A 16,994-nucleotide genomic window follows, 5' to 3' on the forward strand; every position below is an offset into this window, starting at 1 on the left:
ATGAAAGTCTATGTGTAATTCCACAATTCAGTCTCAAGTAAAGAAGAAGGAGAGGAGGAGAAGACACTAGATTAGAGGGCATTTTAAAAATACATTTTAAAATTTACATTTGAGTTCAAATCATTTCTTCCTTTTAAAATGTCCAAAGTTGCCATAATATTGTTAACAAAACTGTAACCATTTATTCCATTTTTCAAAATAGGTGTTACTAAAATAAACATACATATGTCTATTTCTTACTGTATTTCATAATAAATTTAAAAACAAAGTCCTTTGCACAGGAGGAGAAAATATAATTCCCAGAAACAATCAAATCTCACTTAGAGCTGGGCATGGTGGCACACATCTATAATTCCAGCTCCTCGGGAGGCTGGGGCAGGAGGATTGCTAGTACTAGTTCAAAGTCAGCCTGGACAATGCAGCAAAACCTTATTCCAAAATAAAAGTATGTAAAAGACCTGGGGTGTCACTCAGTGGTGGACCACTTCCCTAATATGTACAAGGTCCTGGATTTGATCCACAATACCATATTAAATAAATAAATAAGTAAATCTCACATAGAAGTTCAAAAGGCTTTAACAGTATATATCCAAAAGGAAATGGTACTTGCTGTATCCAATGGACTCTGACTTCCCCATTTTGCCCCATTGCCATATGTTAATGGCTGAGCTTGCAGTGGGGGACATTTATGTCATTAGAGGAACTGAGAAGTGACCATCATAAAGAAGCTGAGGCCCAGAAGTGGCGGCAAGAGATGAGACCACGGGGGCAGTAGCAGGCTCAGTGCTGTCTCATACAGCTTGGGAAATAATAGTCCTTGAACTGAGATGAGCAGGAAAGACTCCTTCCTTGGCCCTAAGATGTCTCAAAACTGTTAGTAAAACTGTAAGACTGATGGAGTAAGGAATCGTCAGATAGCATAGCTGGAAAAGAATTTTGACTGAAAATGGCATTGGCTGTCAGGGTGAAATCAAAGACAAACAACAAATGGCAAGGATATAGAATTTTCTCACATGCAGAGAGAAGATTTAAATCAGCAGTTCTCAAATTTTTGGTCATAGCACCTTTACAAAATTATGGACAACTCTAAAGAACTTTCATTCCTCTAAGTTTTGTCTATCAAGGTGTACCCCAGGAGGAATTAAAACTGAGAAAATCTTGAACACAACAACGCATTTTCTTGATTATCATACCTTATGTGGCCCATAGAAAATGCCATCTTGTCCTCAGGAGAATATCAATTCAATATTAACAGACATGAAAAACCAAATAAACACTAACACAATTGTAGTGGGGGACCTCAATACCCCACTATCACAAATAGACAGATGATCTAGACAAAAAGTTAACAAGGAAATTCTAGAACTGAACCAAGCTATTGAACAAATGGACTTAATAGATGTTTACAGAGTGTTCCACCTCACAAAATCGGAATACATATTCTTTTCAGCTGCACACAAGTCATTCTCCAGAATAGACCACATGCTAGCTCATAGGACATATCTAAGTAAATGTAAGAGAATAGAAGTTACCCCCTGTATATTATCAGACCATAGTGCAATAAAATTGGAGATCAATAACATAAGAAACTGCAAAACCCCAACAAACACATGGAAACTGAATAACACCCTCTTGAACAACCAATGGGTCACAAAAGTAATTAAAGAAGAAATTAAACAGTTTCTACAAGTAAATGAAAATGCCAGTACAACATACAGGAATCTATGGGACACAATGAGAGCAGTTCTATGTGGGAAATTCATAGCAGTGAAGGCCCACATTAGGAAAACAGAGAAAACTCAGATAAATAACCTAATGCAGCACCTCAAGCTCCTAGAAAAAGAAGAGCATAACGAATCCAAAGCTCATACAAGAGAGGAAATTATAAAGATTAGGGCAGAAATCAGTGCAATGGAGACTCAGAGAACAATACCAAAAAAATCAATGAATCAAAGAGTTGGTTTATTGAAAGAATAAATAAAATCAATAAACCTTTAGCCAACCTTATCAAAAAAAGGAAAGAAAAGGCACAAATGCATGCAATTAAGAATGAAAAAGGTGAAGTCACAAAAGATCCAACAGAAATCTGGAGGGTCATCAATATCTACTTCAAGAACCTCTACTCCAATAAAATGGAAAACACAGAAGAAATGGGCAGATTCCTAGATACATACGAATTGCCAAAGTTAAATGAAGAAGATATAGAAATTCTAAACACCCCAATTACAATGAGGGAAATTGAAAATGTAATAAAATATTTACCAACAAAGAAAAGCCCAGATGACTTCACTGCTGAATTTTACAAGACATTTAAGAAGAACTAACGCCATTACTCTTTAAACTCATCAAGGAAATTGAAAGGGAAGCAATACTTCCAAATACATTCCTGAAAGCAAGTGTTACTTTGATTCCAAAACCAGGGAAAGACCCAACCCAAAAGAGAACTACAGGCCAATCTCCCTAATGAACATAGATGCAAAAATCCTCAACAAGATACTGGCAAACAGAATACAGAGGGTCATCAAGAAGATCATATACCCTGACCAAGTCGGATTTATCCCAGGGATGCAAGGATGGTTCAACATTCATAAATCAATAAGTGTAATACACCATATTAACAGAGTCAAGGACAAAAACCATATGATCATCTCAATAGATGAAGAAAAAGCATTCAACAAAATCCAGCACCCATTCATGATAAAAACCCTACAGAAAATTGGAATAGAAGGTCTTTATCTTAACCTGATTAAGGCTATCTATGAAAAACCAACAGCCAACATCATACTAGATGGTCAAAAACTGAAAACTTTCATGCTAAAATCAGGATCAAGACAAGGATGCCCACTATCACTGCTCCTGTTCAATATAGTTCTGGAAACATTAGCCACAGCAATTAGAAAAGAGAAAGAAATAAAAGGAATAAAGACAGGAAAAGAAGAAGTTAAACTGTCATTATTTGCTGACTATATGATACTTTACATAGAAGACCCAAAAAACTCCACCAGAAGACTTCTACACTTAATTGACAGATTCAGTAGAGTAGCTGGATATAAGGTCAACACTCAAAAAACAATAGCCTTCTTATACACAAATAACAGACTCACTGAAAGAGAAATTAGGGAAACAATTCCTTTTATAATAGCATCCAAAAAATGAAATATCTAGGAATCAATCTAACAAAGGAAGCAAAAGACCTCTACACTGAAAACTACAGCACTCTGAAAAAAAGAGATCGAAGAGGATACAAGAAAATGGAAAGACATCCCTTGCTCCTGGGTAGGAAGAACCAATATAGTGAAAATGGCCATACTTCCAAAACTACTATATAGATTCAATGCAATGCCAATTGAAATTCCAACAACATACTTCACAGAACTAGAGAAAACAATTCAAAAATTCATTTGGAACCATAAGAGACCTAGAATAGCTAAAGCAATTCTAAGCAACAGAGACATGGCTGAGGGTATCACAATCCACAACTTGAAACTATACTACAAAGCTACTGTGATAAAATCAGCATGGTACTGGCAAAGCAACAGACCTGAGGATCAGTGGAATAGATTAGAAGATGCAGAAACAACTCCAGACATGCTCAGCCACCCCATCTTTGACAAAGGTGCCAACCACCCTCATTGGAGGAAAGATAGCCTATTTAATAAATGGTGTTGGAAAAACTGGATTTCAACCTACCAAAGATTGAAACTAGACTCATACCTATCACCATGCACTAAACTAAGATTGAAGTGGATTAAAGATATAAATATTAAGACAGAAACACTAAACTTGCTGGAAGATAAGTTAGGTAGAACTCTTGAAGACATTGGCGTAGGAAAAGACTTCATGAACAAAACCTCAGCAGCACAGGAACTAGTAGAAAGAATCAACAGCTGGGTTCTCATCTTATTAAAAAGCTTCTGCACTGCAAAAGAAACCACCAACAGAGCTAACAAACAACCTACAATATGGGAAAAAAATTTAGCAGCTGTACCTCAGACAAAGAACTACTATCTAGAATATGTAAAGAATTGAAAACATCAGACCCCCCAAATTCAAAGACCCAATTCAAAAATGGGCATCTGAAATGAACAGACATTTCTCAGACAAGGAAGTAAAAGCAGCAAACAAATATATGAAAAAATGTTCAACATCACTCATCATTCCAGAGATGCAGTTGAAAACAACCCTGAGATTCCACCTCACCCCAGAAAGAATGGCTGCTATCAAGAAATCAACAAATAACAAATGCTGGCGGGGTTGTGGGGAGAAAAGAACCCTTCTCCATTGCTGGTGGGAGTGCAGACTGGTGCAACCACTGTGGAAGTCAGTATGGAGATACCATACTCAAGGAACTAGTACTAGAGGTCCCATTTGACCCAGCTATTCCCCTGCTGGTTATCTTCCCAAAAGAATTAAAAGAATCATACCACAGTGATATATGTGCACCCATGGTCATAGCGGCACAGTTTGTAATAGCTAAAGCCTGGAAGCAGCCCAAGTGCCCATCAACTGGAAACTGGTTAAAGAAAATGTGGGTTTTTTTATAAAATGGGGTACTACTCAACCATAAAGAATGAAAAACTAGAGTCATTTATAGCTAAATGGATGGATATAGAGGCCATACTCTTAAGTGAAATAAATAGGATGCACATGTGTAAGCACCAAATAGTTTCACTAGTGTGAGCAACTGATAGTGTAAATAAGAGTTAAAATGATTAAAATGAATAATTGATAATTTGAAATAGGAAAAAAGGTCCAAAGACAAAGGAGTGAAGGGAGGGGAAGGGGAAAGGAAAAGAGGGAAAGGTAAAACTATGAGAAAAGAAAAAAAAATGGAAATGAAATCTATGTAATGGGGAAGAGTGGAGGGGGTGAAGGGTGCACAGGTAATGGGGAGAAAAATATGAACCAAGATACATCATGTACAGATACAAACACCCAATGATAAATGTAAACGAATTGTATACCTAAAGTGTACCAATAAAATGTACCAATAAAATTAATTTTTTAAAAAAGAATATCAAAAAAAAAAAGAATATCAATTCAAAAAGCAAGTCAGGTGCATGGTGCATACCTATAGTCCCAGCTACCCAGGAGGCTGAGACAGAAGGATTGCTTGAACCCATGAGTTTGAGGCCAGCTTGGGCGACATGGTGAGATCATGTACAAATACCAAAGGAATTTAGAAGGCAAATAGCCCTGTAGTATTATTATAAAAGTAATTTTGACTTCATAGGTCCCCCCAAAGTGTCTCAAGAACCCCCAAGCATCTCTGAACACAAAGCACTTTGAGAAGCATTGATGTAGACCAAACTTTGAGTTTTCTGGAGTCTCCTCAAGGGCCACCAGCTTGCATTTCTCAAGAGAGACCAGTGGACAGGCTGTGATTTCCCATCCTTCTCCCATTGGAGAAATACACTTTAAAATTTTTTTCTTAATATTTTATATACATTCACATGCCACATGATGATGTCTCCCATCAACATCATATATGCAATGGAGGTCACATAAGATTGTATCACCTGGTGATGCTGTGCTCCTCTTTGTGTACATATACTCTACGATTGTCACACAACCACAAAGTCCCCCAAGGAGACATCACTCAGAATGTACGCAGCACACACATTTGAATTCCGGAGCCATCTTCCTTTGAACATGGAATTCCATAGCAAAAAAAAAAAAAGCAGTTTTTAAACCACTGCTAGAATGTGTGTTGTGTGGCACAGTGCATAACAGAGAAAGGAAACCTAAGAATTAGAAAAATATGGTCTTCTTTTCTAAAAGAGGGAAATGTTAAAAAAAAAAAAAAAGAGGGAAATGTTTCCATTTAGGATCTATATTTTAGTTGTAAGTATAATATACATGTTTTTCTTACAAAAATCTGAAAAGTTTTCAAGTGAAGAAAAATTCATAAAATATATATTAGCAAAGAATATATATATATTACAACATGTGGCATATTACAGAAATATTCTGTTGTGACTGTTTTATAAGTAAGTGTATTTAGTCAGAAACCACTCACCTGAAGCCCTGGCACTAAGCAAGGCTCAGCCTAATGCTGAGGGTCAAATCCACAGCCCGCACATGCTAAGCAAGTATTCTACAATTGCACCCACACGCGCCCTCTACTTTTTAAAACATCAGTGCATTTGTTTGGGAGGTTAACAAACCAGTAGAGGGATAACCAGAAGGGGTGGTGCCTGCAGCCCTCTTGGGGGTGCTGGGTGGACCTCAGTGCTCTGCTGTGGCAGTTTTAAGAGAGGGAGCTGTCTCCTTTCAGGAAGCCTAGAAACTGCAATCTTTGGGTCATGCACTGAGACACTAAATTACAGGACAGACTCCAAGGGCCCTAGGCTTTGGTACCCAGAAGTTTCAAGCAAGCCTCATAATGACTCCTGCTTAGTATAAAGAAAATAGAGTTATGAACATGAAAATGGTTGGGGACTAAAAATGCTAATGATTAGGTAAGCCAGGTTATTTTTCAGCTTTTTCTTAAAGAACACACAAACAGAACTTTACACATAAGTCTAGCAGCATCTAGAACCAGAAATGGGCCATTCCTAATCCTCCGTCTGTCCCCTCAAAGTCCCTTCCCCCTGGGAAGTTGTTCTTTGGCTTTTCCGAGCACAGGTTGCTTTTGCTGCTTCTGTGCTTTGCACTAGCAGAAGCGTGCAGGGTACATTCATTCATGCCTGCCTCCTTCTACTCCACACTGAGATTCAACCAGACTGCAGAAGTGCATACAGGCCAGTCCTTCTCGGCACTACACACCACTCACCACATAGTAGGAATGTCTTGGATTGTGCGCCCGTTCTGCTGTTGAGGAAGCTGAGTCATTTCTTATGGAGCCTTTTGTCTATAGAAAAGATGAGAAATTCTCTCTTATGGACAAGGAGTGTTCACAGATGAAGTCACCGTCCCCTTTCCACCTTAAACAGGTCTCACCAAAGGAATTTTTTGTTTTCTTTCTATTCAGTATGAGAAAAGTGACCTGACTATAAATTTAGCATTTGTAATTTCTACCAAGAGTTAAGAAAGGAAAAGGGGTTAATGTTGACAACTGGCTCTAGTGGACTCTCTTCCTAATTCCAAAGAAACTGATCTGGCTCTTGGTGGTGATCATATATCAAAGGAAAGGCTCTGTGACAGTGTCCCGCACTCAGGGGTGCTAATCGGTGTTTGGTCCTGGCAGACAGAGCAGGTGGTGGGTGGGAGGGGAAACAGCACTCAAACAGGATCCAAAACAGGGGAGAGGCCCCTGAAATGACCACTTTAGAAAATAAAATGATGTTTACGCGCAGAACAACACAATTTCTGATTCGCACATCCCACCTCTGACATTAATCAGAGCCTTCACCCATGTGCTCTATTCTATGTCATCTTTTCCACCCCTAGTGTAGTTTACAGATTTTCTTACTTTGAAGTAGAAGGGGGGTAAAAAAAGAAAGAACTGTCGCTGCCCTAAAAGGAATGAGGAAGTGAGCTGTGCAGTGTTTGGCCCGCTCTGTCTGTGTGACGGCCCATGATGGTCTTTCCGGTCCCAGTAATATTCTGAATTTCCACCTGCCCGCCCCAGCGGCTTAGAATGCACAGCACATGAAGTTAAAGCTGCTCAGTCTCCCTCTCTCTGCCCGTGGGTCAGTAGGAGCAGAGTGTCATGCTGTGTCTGCTGCTACCCCCAGTTCACCAGAGATAGAGGAACTCTGGCTAGAGACTCTCCAAGGGTAAGTGCTACAGATTAACAGCACTAGAAAATCCGCAGCTGAAAACAGCTGTGTCAAGGAATATGCGGCAGTGTTAGACTCTGAACGCAGAATGCTTGACTTCAACACGAAGGCTGCACTTTTTTAAATGTAGGAATTCTGTAAATATTATCTCTGGTTTAAGTTTCTATCGTGGGACTAAACAGTATCATGGGAGTACATTTTTTTCTTTCTTGAGGTCAGTGAAAGAAATCTATGCAGAGAACTTAATGCAGCACTTGTGAGCACTTCAAAGAATTGTTAGTTGTTATTGCGAATGATATTCAGATTATCTCTTAAATGGGAATGTAATAATGAATAAGAAAGTTAGGATGGTAAAGACATCTAGCTTAAAGCATTTAGAAATTAAGTGTGTCTAGTTGTTGTTCTTAATAGCATATGACATTTGGTAACAGATTGATTTTAAAACTTTTCTGATAGTGTTTTGGTAAAGTGATACCAAAATTGGCCCACTCATTCTGTTGGCTGATTACTCCATCTCATAACTCTTTCCTGTCTGCTTTATTATAGACGGAGTCAGAGCCCCGCAGGATTGAGACTCAGCCTTGGATAGGCAGCCCCAACTCCAATGAAGTTGATAAGCAGCTTCGATGCTGTATGTGCCCTTTTACACTTATATTCATTCATATTTTCTAGGGGCAAGAACCAAAGACATTTACTTAATTTTATTTATTTTTTCCTCTTTTAGCCCAAAACACTAAATGCCAATAATATGGAGTCTTTGATCAAATGTCAATCAGAGGTAAGAAAGCAGTTTTTAAAACTTTTTTTTTGCATTGTGAGAAAACGGAAAGCTTTCTGTTTTAACTGAATGTTATTTGGCTTAATTGTCAGAGTAGAAAATTAACATCATAAATGTAGTATATTAAGATGAATAAAATGTGTATGTTTTTCAAAGAAATAGTATGTGTGTGTGTGTTTTATAAAGAAAGTCTGGATAGGTTTTTGTGATCATTTTAACTAAAATAAATATATTTTTAGGGTGACATCAAGGAACATCCCCTCTTGGCATCTTGTGAGAATAAAGACAATATCTGCCAGCTAATTGGTGAGTTTTGAAAACATACTGATCCTTTTTGTAAGTGCTAATAACCAGTGTTCTCAGTTTGCAGAACCACAGTGCTTTTACTCTACTAGGAATTTGTTTCTATGTTCTGCTGCAGACCACAGAGCATTAACACTTAACTGGCAGGTGTGCTCCTGCTTGCTAGCACAAGGGAGCACTGTCAGAGGAAAGACCTTGTTACAGCCAGTTCCCCACTCAGCCCACTTCTAGTGGACTGCACGATCTCCTGGCCATCTATGCTTTGCTAATGAAAGCATAATACACAGTGCCTTCTCCATTTTCTTCCTTCTCTGATGGAGACTGCATCTAAGAACCCACAAAGCAATTGTTGCTGATCTCAAATCTCAAAGAAGCTACCATTTGCCCTTACATTTTTCATAATATATTTCATTATACATAACCGTGACCCAATGCTCCTGGGGTATCAAGACAGGCCGCTTCACTCTTATTCTTCTTCCACTTGCTAGTATAAATGTGTAGGAGCATAGGCCAATCATTTAGAAAGCATAGCTTTTATAATTAGAGAAAAAATAAAGGAAAGAAGGGAGGGAGCAGAAACTCTTGAATGCAATCCCTATTGCAGACATGTCGCCTGGGTTTTAGAAGAACAAACTACTTGGTAATAGGTTACTGATAATTCCAAATTGTTACGTCCAGGATGCAGCCTTCCTGCAGCAATCTGACCCCTGTCCTTTAAGAGCAGCAGGGAAAAAGCAGGGGACTGCAGGTGTATGAGTCACTTAGCTCCCTCTAGTGGCCGCCTAGAGCTAGCGCGTTGCAAACAGTTGGTGGCCCGCCCTGCTGAGAGCCTGCAAAGGGATCTTGAGCAAGTCACTTCCTCTCTATAAACTTTCATTTTTGTCACCAATCAAAGGAAGAAATTAAAATAATCCATTTAACCAGAAATGCCCCCTGTAGTTATTAAGGCCAATGTGTTAAGATGGTTATTTTTTTTTACCCTCGCAGTTGGGTTTTATTATTTTCTGCAGTAAATAGCTAGTGAAGAGAAAAACAGGAAAGGTGTGGCCTTTGAGGAACCCCAGGGTTGATGTTGAGGGGCTGGTTGCCCTGATAACAGTGTGGTTGTTTTGGGGTTGATTTTTCTAGATCAGGAGTCATGCCTTTTGCTTTCTTGGTTTTTCAAAATTATTTCTCCCACAGGGTATACCATAGATGACATAATGTGACCAGTGACACCATTTTCTTATGTGAATCTTTGCTTAGTGCCATTATGGTCTGACTTTTCTCTTTCCCTTATTTTCTTGGCTGTAGAAGTTAAGAAGAGAAAGATAGGGCGGCCCTGGCCCTTTCTCACGAGAAAGCTCTCCCCTTCATCAGATTTCTCTGGGGCTTTGGAGCCCGAGTTGAAAGTGCCACTGTTTGATCAGCCTTTGTCAGCAATCTGCAGTGAGGACGGCACACTGCCCAGTCCCATTCAGGTAAGTGTGCACCTGCTCATGAGCCTACTTCACTTTCTTATTGGAGGTAAAAGAAAACAATCCTTGGGAAATCTGAATGTGATTCTCATACTAAACTCACTGGGGCTGATCTTGTAAGTCTTCTACTCTTACAAATGATGTTCTCACATCCAAGTGCAGTCAGGAGAATATCTACCTGCTGACGTTCTAGAAATTAGGTTATTTGTCAATGAGCTGAGAGTGATGGTTCCTCCCTCATTGCTCTGACTCTACAGAGGTAAGAAGGCTGAAAGTTAGAGGTTTAGTATAGTGTTTACATGGAAATATTTGAAAGGATTTGTGACTATTTGTAATTTTAGAATATACAGAATTAGAACTTTCACAGTTTACCTCTTCCTAGCAACACGGCAGGGTGAAGGGATACAGTTGATAATGATTAGATTGGAAGCCAATAGTCTCAATACTCTTCTTTAAACCCTTTTAATATGCTGGGCATGGTGGTGCATACCTATAATCCCACCACTCTGGGAAGCTGAGACAGAAGGATTGCAAGTTTGAGCCCAGCCTGGGCAATTTAGCAACTTACCAGGACCTTATCTCAAAATTTTTAAAAAAAATTTTTTAAAGGCTGAGGATGTAGCTCAGTGTGCCAGGAAAAAAAAAAAAAACTGTTTCAATATAACAAAGAGAACTAGCTTTTATGGGGAAGATGTTTGATGACAGATGAAGTTAGGAACTGTTCATGTACATTATTTTAATTCTCTTTCTCCAGGCTACATATAGATTTTCATGTTTTTATTTCAAAAAAAGCTATGTAGGTGTCTCCAAGCGATGGATCACCATTCCTGTTCTTATATCTGTTCCCACAGGACATCCTCACTATTCTCTGCCTTAAAGGCCCCTCAACCGAAGGAATATTCAGGAAAGCAGCCAGTGAGAAAGCCCGAAAAGAGCTGAAGGAGGAGCTGAACTGTGGGGACCCAGTGGACCTGGAGAGGCTCCCGGTGCACCTGCTGGCCGTGGCCCTGAAGGTGAGCCTGCGAGTGTGACACAGCTGCCAACGGGCTCTCACACACTCTTTCTCGGGAACAAGGAGTGGGTTCCTCTCCCTGCAAGCCAGCATCAGCTCATCTTGGAGTTTAAATTTTCTTTTAGTTGAACCTTTAAGTTATTTGTAGAAGCACTTCTGTTTCAGTGATCCTAGATTTCAACAAAGTTCTTCCAAAAATTTGATGAGAAAAGGCAATTTGATTGTCTCCTGGTCAAGTCGATAGCCCTAAATCTGTTTCCCCCAGACTTCACTCACCTGGGAATGGTGACTCTTACTCTGCCTGTTGCCAGGAAGTTCCTGAAACGCAGTGCAAGTCTGAAGGAGGTCCCCTCAGACTGACCAAAGGACAGGGCAGTCCATGGCAGGGCAGACGTGAGAACAGTGAGAGGGAGCAAAAGCAAAGGGAAAGCCAGGCACAGGCACAGGATGAGATGAAGCAAGCCAACACTCCCCTTTCCTCCTTCAGGACTTCCTCAGAAGCATCCCCCTCAAGCTACTCTCATGTGACCTCTTTGAGGAGTGGATGGGCGCCCTGGAGAAGCGGGATGAAGAGGACAGAATTGAGGCCCTGAAGCAGTAAGTCCTCAAGTCATTTCAGGAGACCTGGCCTGCATCTCCATCTTTTCCTCCTTTGCAAAACTGTCAGAGCGCTTTTTGATTCATGTGTCCCAGAAATGGTGACATATAGGGCATCTATGTGAACTGCTCATCCACTCCCAGAATAAAAACTAGAAGATGCCCTGGAGGTTTAAAAATAGTTTTAGCCACAAAAAAGGGCACTTCTTCAAAAATGAGAAAGTGAGTTTTAATACTCACAAATCCCAAGAGATGGTGGAAGGTTGTGGGGAGGGCTAAAAATACAAGGAGTTCAAAAAGGCTTGAAAAACACAATCATACCTGAACACTTTCACACAGGTGAACCAGCAGGGTGTGGGAATGTTAATTATCCTTAACCTATACTGTTTGGTGTCATGCAAGGCAACAATTCTCTCATAAAATATCCCCTATTGCAATTTGGAAGGAATTATTTTGTTCATAAAATTCCATAGCATATTCTTTATTGTTATAAACAAATGAAGACTACATAAGAACAAATTCCAGTGAATAACAGTAATTACATATGTAAATGAAATTGACCTATTAGTGACTAGTGAATCCTAAATTCGTAACTTTAAAATGCCAGTGCTTTTGCCACATCCTAAGAAAATCTGTCTATATAATTGTCCCCCATGGCTAAATATTTTAAGTGAAATATTTGTAGAAGTGAAGACAACAGTGTCCTCTCCCCCCCAAAAAAATCCTAAAATTATTACAATAAGTTTCTACCTACATTCTTCTACAGCAATAATTCCAAGAAATGAAAAAGATCCATTACTATATTGGAGTGCCCATTTAATTTTCTGAGAAAATGAGACTTTTAAAAACTCAAATTAGCCAGGAGTGGTGGTGCATGCCTGCAATACCAGCACTTGGGAGGCAGAGGCAGGAGGATGGCCGTGAGTTCGATGCCAGCCTGATTACACAGCAAACTCAAGGACTGCCTGAACTACATAGCGAGACCCTGTCTCAAAAAATTAATAAATACTCGAATTTATTATCATTAGTAACAATGTTGGCATTTAAGTGCTACCTTGACCATATTTGTGAACATGCCTTTAAACACTGATTTATTCTCTGTAAAAATTTCTCAGAGTGGCAAAAAAAATAGGTCATGATTATTTGGTGATCACAGTTCAAAAAAAGGCAAGAAATAGGTTGTAGTCTTCAAAATAGAATTTTTGCAAGTTAAATGACTACTCAATAAAATGACTTTCAAAATGTAAAGGCAACTTCTGGTGTTTGATTCAAGCTCTGATTTATACTTCAAGATTCACATAACTAAGAAAAGGTGGTGTTTTTGGTGTCCCAGGTATAAGGACCTTGTGGCTGACCAGTGTCATTCTGTGTCAGTGGCCACTGGAAGTGTCTAAATGATATTTCACATAGTTGTGAAAATGCTTCTTCCTCATTTTAAAGGAAGTCTGGTTTTGGCAGAAACTTCCAGCAGGCTCTGTGCAAGCTAGATTGGCTATTGCTCCCCTCAAAACTGAGATCTCTTCCCTTTATTCCAGGGTTGTAGGTCAGCTCCCCCAGCCCAACCTCCTGCTGCTCAAACACTTGGTTTCCGTGCTGCACCTGATCAGCAAGAACTCTGAGATCAACAAGATGGACTCCAGCAACCTGGCCATCTGCATTGGCCCCAACATGCTCACCCTACAGAATGACCAGAACTTGTCATTTGAGGCACAGAAAGACTTGAACAATAAGGTTTGTTCTGTTTATTTATGAAAAACTCTCAATTTATGATTTCATCATCTGTTTGCAAAAGCCCAAGCAATGAAATATTTCTGAATTTCTCAAAATGACTCATAGTAGCAGGGAAAATCTGAAATACAGACTATTTTTGTCATAGTTCCACTTTCTTAGATAATGCATTTGATGAACCAGAACAAATCTGTGTATTCTATCATCCTAGAAGACATGTTTTCACATCATTACTTCCCTGGATAGAAAAGCGTATTTTCCCCTTCTGTGCATTACTTTCTGCCAATCCAGCAATCAAAATGGAAAACAGTTTCCTTCAATGAAAAAGTCAGTTACTATCTAACTTTAATATATTTTTGTATCAAACTTCTATATGCTATTTTCAGACACATAAAAATCTCCAGTTCTCTTGGAACCTCCTGAATAGTTGACCCCCAATATGTCCTCATTCTTTGCCCCTGCCTAAAAAGATGTCCTTAAGCTGACAACCTGCTTATTTTTCCTCATAGGTGAAGACATTGGTGGAATTTCTCATTGACAACTGCTTTGAAATATTTGGGGAGAATATTCCATCTCATTCCAGCACCCGCATTGCTTCTGATGACTCCCTGGAACACACTGACAGTTCAGGTACATAACGTGCTGTCATTTGATTACATGATTCTGGAGAGAAGTTCCTGCCGTCAGCCAGTCCATGCTGGTAACGTAAAGCATCCCTGATGTTTGACATAGAAGCCACCCTCACCATCACCAAGCCAAACTAGACTCTGTAAGGAAGTTGCTGAACATAAAAACTTGGCCCTCAAATTTTCCCAAAGCACTTCCTCAGACTGTGGACACTTGTTCAATGTCAGTCTAGAACTTTCCCCTTCTTACTCTAAATCCACAAATAACTGCTAATTACTACGGAACCATAGCTAGAGAGTTAGGGTAAGAAGTCTTTGTTTCTAAGTAGTGGAATATGAGTCCATTAAAATGGAAGTGGATTCAATAAAAGAGCCTACAAAAAATCAATTTTAAGATCTAAAAACCATAAATTTTCAAGGAATATTGCCCTTCTCCTCCTCTTCTTCCTCCTCTTCCTCTTTCACTTCCTTCTCCTCTATCTCTCCCTCCATTTTTTACCTCCTCCATCCCTCATTCCTTTCCTTTTTCTACTTTCTTCTCATCTCAAGATAAATTTGGAAAGAAATAAAATTTAATGTGGAAAATTTATTATTATATCAAGCCCAATGGGGTCCCACTAAATCACCTGGTGTCATAATTGGCGTGAATAGGATGACCTGTAATGTTATCGCTAAAGAAACAACAAAAAGTTCAACTGTTTCTTAATTTTTCCTAGATGTGTCAACCCTGCAGAATGACTCAGCCTATGACAGCAATGATCCAGATGTTGAACCCACCAGTGCCCACAACTCTCCCAGCAGGCAACCCCAGGTAACCCTCACTGTGGCTGCTGGTTTGGACAAGAATGGGCAACAGGGCACCTGTGAGTTAAGCCGGCAGCCCATTGTTAGCACAGTAGCCAGGCTGAAAAGCTCCCTCAGCCAGCGGGCAGACAGGAGATTCTCAGAACCCAGCAGGCCACCCTCACAAGAGTGCCTTGAGGGCCGGATGACAAACCAAAAACTAACGAGAAGTGAGGACAACTTCACCATGCCCCAGGCAGGCTCTTGTTTTGAACATGAGGAAGCTGGAGACCCATTTCCAGAGGAGGTGTTCTCTGCAGTAGGAGGCAAAACCAAGAGACCAGCAGACCTGAGGATCAAGAACCTGACGCAGGGTTTGGCACTGCCACGGGGAGTGGTACCCAAAGCCCTTTCCAGTGGCTCCCTGGATGGGTCTTCTGACTGCTCACCTGTGAATTCTCCTTCCTATCCCAAAAGAAATTTCTTTACCAGACATCAGTCTTTCACCACAAAGACTGACAAAAGCAAATCAAACCGAGAAATTAAAAAACATTCCATGTCATTCTCTTTTGCCTCTCACAAAAATGTACTGCCCAAAGCACCCAGCTTTGGATCTGGGAAATCGAAAGACCTTACCAGAGACCAGGTCAAGAAGAGTCTGAGGAAAGAAAGCCAGCTAGCTGGCCGGATTGTCCAGGAAAATGGGTCTGACCTTCACAGCCAAACAGCTCTAGGCTTCAGCTTGCCATCCAGGGCCCTCTCAGGTGACGATGTGTTCCAGCGAGTTGATGGCATGAGCCCTGGAAGCCCACCATCTTATGAGGAGGCCATTCAGTGCCAGGCATTGGGACTCAGGGCCTATAGTGGCCAGACAGTCGGAAGTATGAGGGCAAGAATGCTCAGCCAGGACTCCATACTGTCATCTCTTCTGCCTTCTTACCATGGAGGGGACTCAAGGAGCAGCTGCAGTGTGGAGACACTTAGTGGACACAGACTGTCTGCCATGGCTGAGTACTGGAGACAGAGCAGTACTGTCAGTGCCTCTGTGGAGGCTCAAGGGCATGTGACTGTACCAGGGAGACCTGGACCTCGGCTGAGGACCATGTCGGAGTCGCTTCAGAAGGATAAGCAGGACTATCTCGGGCAACGGTGTAGCCAGCCAATCTTTGAGGCTGACCAACTCCAATATGTTAAAGAATCCTACATTTAGGAAGGGATACACCATGACTAATTGTGGTGTCTCTGTATATACATGACTGTATAAAGACCTGTGTGTAGATTATATTTTCAAAAAAGTCATGAATAAGCTAGTTTCCAACATTGTAAAGAGTCCTACTCCATAAGGATAGCTACATGGTGTGCATCAGGCAGTGTCTGTGCATACCTGGATTTGTGCAATACTTAGCAAATGTAAAAAGTGTATTATACACCAGATGTTCGGTGTGAAGGTGTCTGCATAAATTCCCACATACGTTTGTGTACTTGTGCACTTGTGGTACATTGCTGTTCTTTGGTCCCAGGGGCATTTGTCCCATTGGCTACTGTTTAAAAATCATCTTTGCTCTTTTTAATGTTGCTTTGAATATCACGTCAATTTTCACATTTTCTACAAATTCCATTAAAGAGAAAATGTTTAAATCTCTGGTATAAGTTTGCCCTACTAAACAAGCTTGAGGTAACTATATACTGTAGAAGAAAGAAATAGACTGTAAGAAATAGAGTTCAGTGTTTGGGGTTGTCAATGGCATTAGGAAGAGAAAACTAATAACAAAATTATGAAAAGTACTTAGGTATGTCCTTTCAAACATATAATTAAAGTTGGAAATGCATTACATCAATATTAATTCATTTAGCGCACTTTGAGTTTCTATGTAATTCAATGGTGTCTTATGCTATAGCATAGAGGTAAATGATTTTATGTATTTTGGAAGTCATATATAAAACTTCAATGTAATTTCACTACAATAAATTGCCTTATTTGAAAGT

At 40.0% G+C, this 16,994-nt stretch overlaps 2 protein-coding genes and 1 pseudogene across 5 annotated transcripts in view; 1 reads left to right on the top strand and 2 right to left on the bottom strand.

Moving 5' to 3' along the window:
- The window catches only part of LOC147824921 (uncharacterized), a 269,562-nt gene that overhangs the window by 125,393 nt on the left and 127,175 nt on the right, over positions 1 to 16,994 (bottom strand). The gene's annotated exons all lie outside the window — the stretch shown is intronic.
- Positions 1 to 16,994, bottom strand: part of LOC147824922 (E3 ubiquitin-protein ligase RNF115 pseudogene) — a 93,762-nt pseudogene that overhangs the window by 46,270 nt on the left and 30,498 nt on the right. The window contains exon 1 of the transcript XR_015441482.1: positions 1 to 16,994. This exon is cut by the window's left edge and continues 46,270 nt beyond it; it is cut by the window's right edge and continues 30,498 nt beyond it. The product of XR_015441482.1 is annotated as an E3 ubiquitin-protein ligase RNF115 pseudogene (transcript).
- On the top strand, positions 7,621 to 16,218 carry Tagap (T cell activation RhoGTPase activating protein). Its single transcript, XM_004874544.3, has 10 exons — positions 7,621 to 7,721; positions 8,271 to 8,355; positions 8,449 to 8,502; positions 8,742 to 8,808; positions 10,099 to 10,265; positions 11,114 to 11,275; positions 11,762 to 11,871; positions 13,407 to 13,602; positions 14,109 to 14,229; positions 14,942 to 16,218. Exons 2-10 carry the CDS (start codon positions 8,329 to 8,331, stop codon positions 16,216 to 16,218), a joined length of 2,181 nt encoding a protein of 726 aa, XP_004874601.1. The 5' UTR covers positions 7,621 to 7,721; positions 8,271 to 8,328.

The sequence above is a fragment of the Heterocephalus glaber genome, unplaced genomic scaffold, assembly GCF_053883595.1.
Source record: "Heterocephalus glaber isolate CG9 unplaced genomic scaffold, H.glaber_assembly_v1.0 deba00001523, whole genome shotgun sequence".
Lineage (NCBI taxonomy): Eukaryota > Metazoa > Chordata > Mammalia > Rodentia > Bathyergidae > Heterocephalus > Heterocephalus glaber.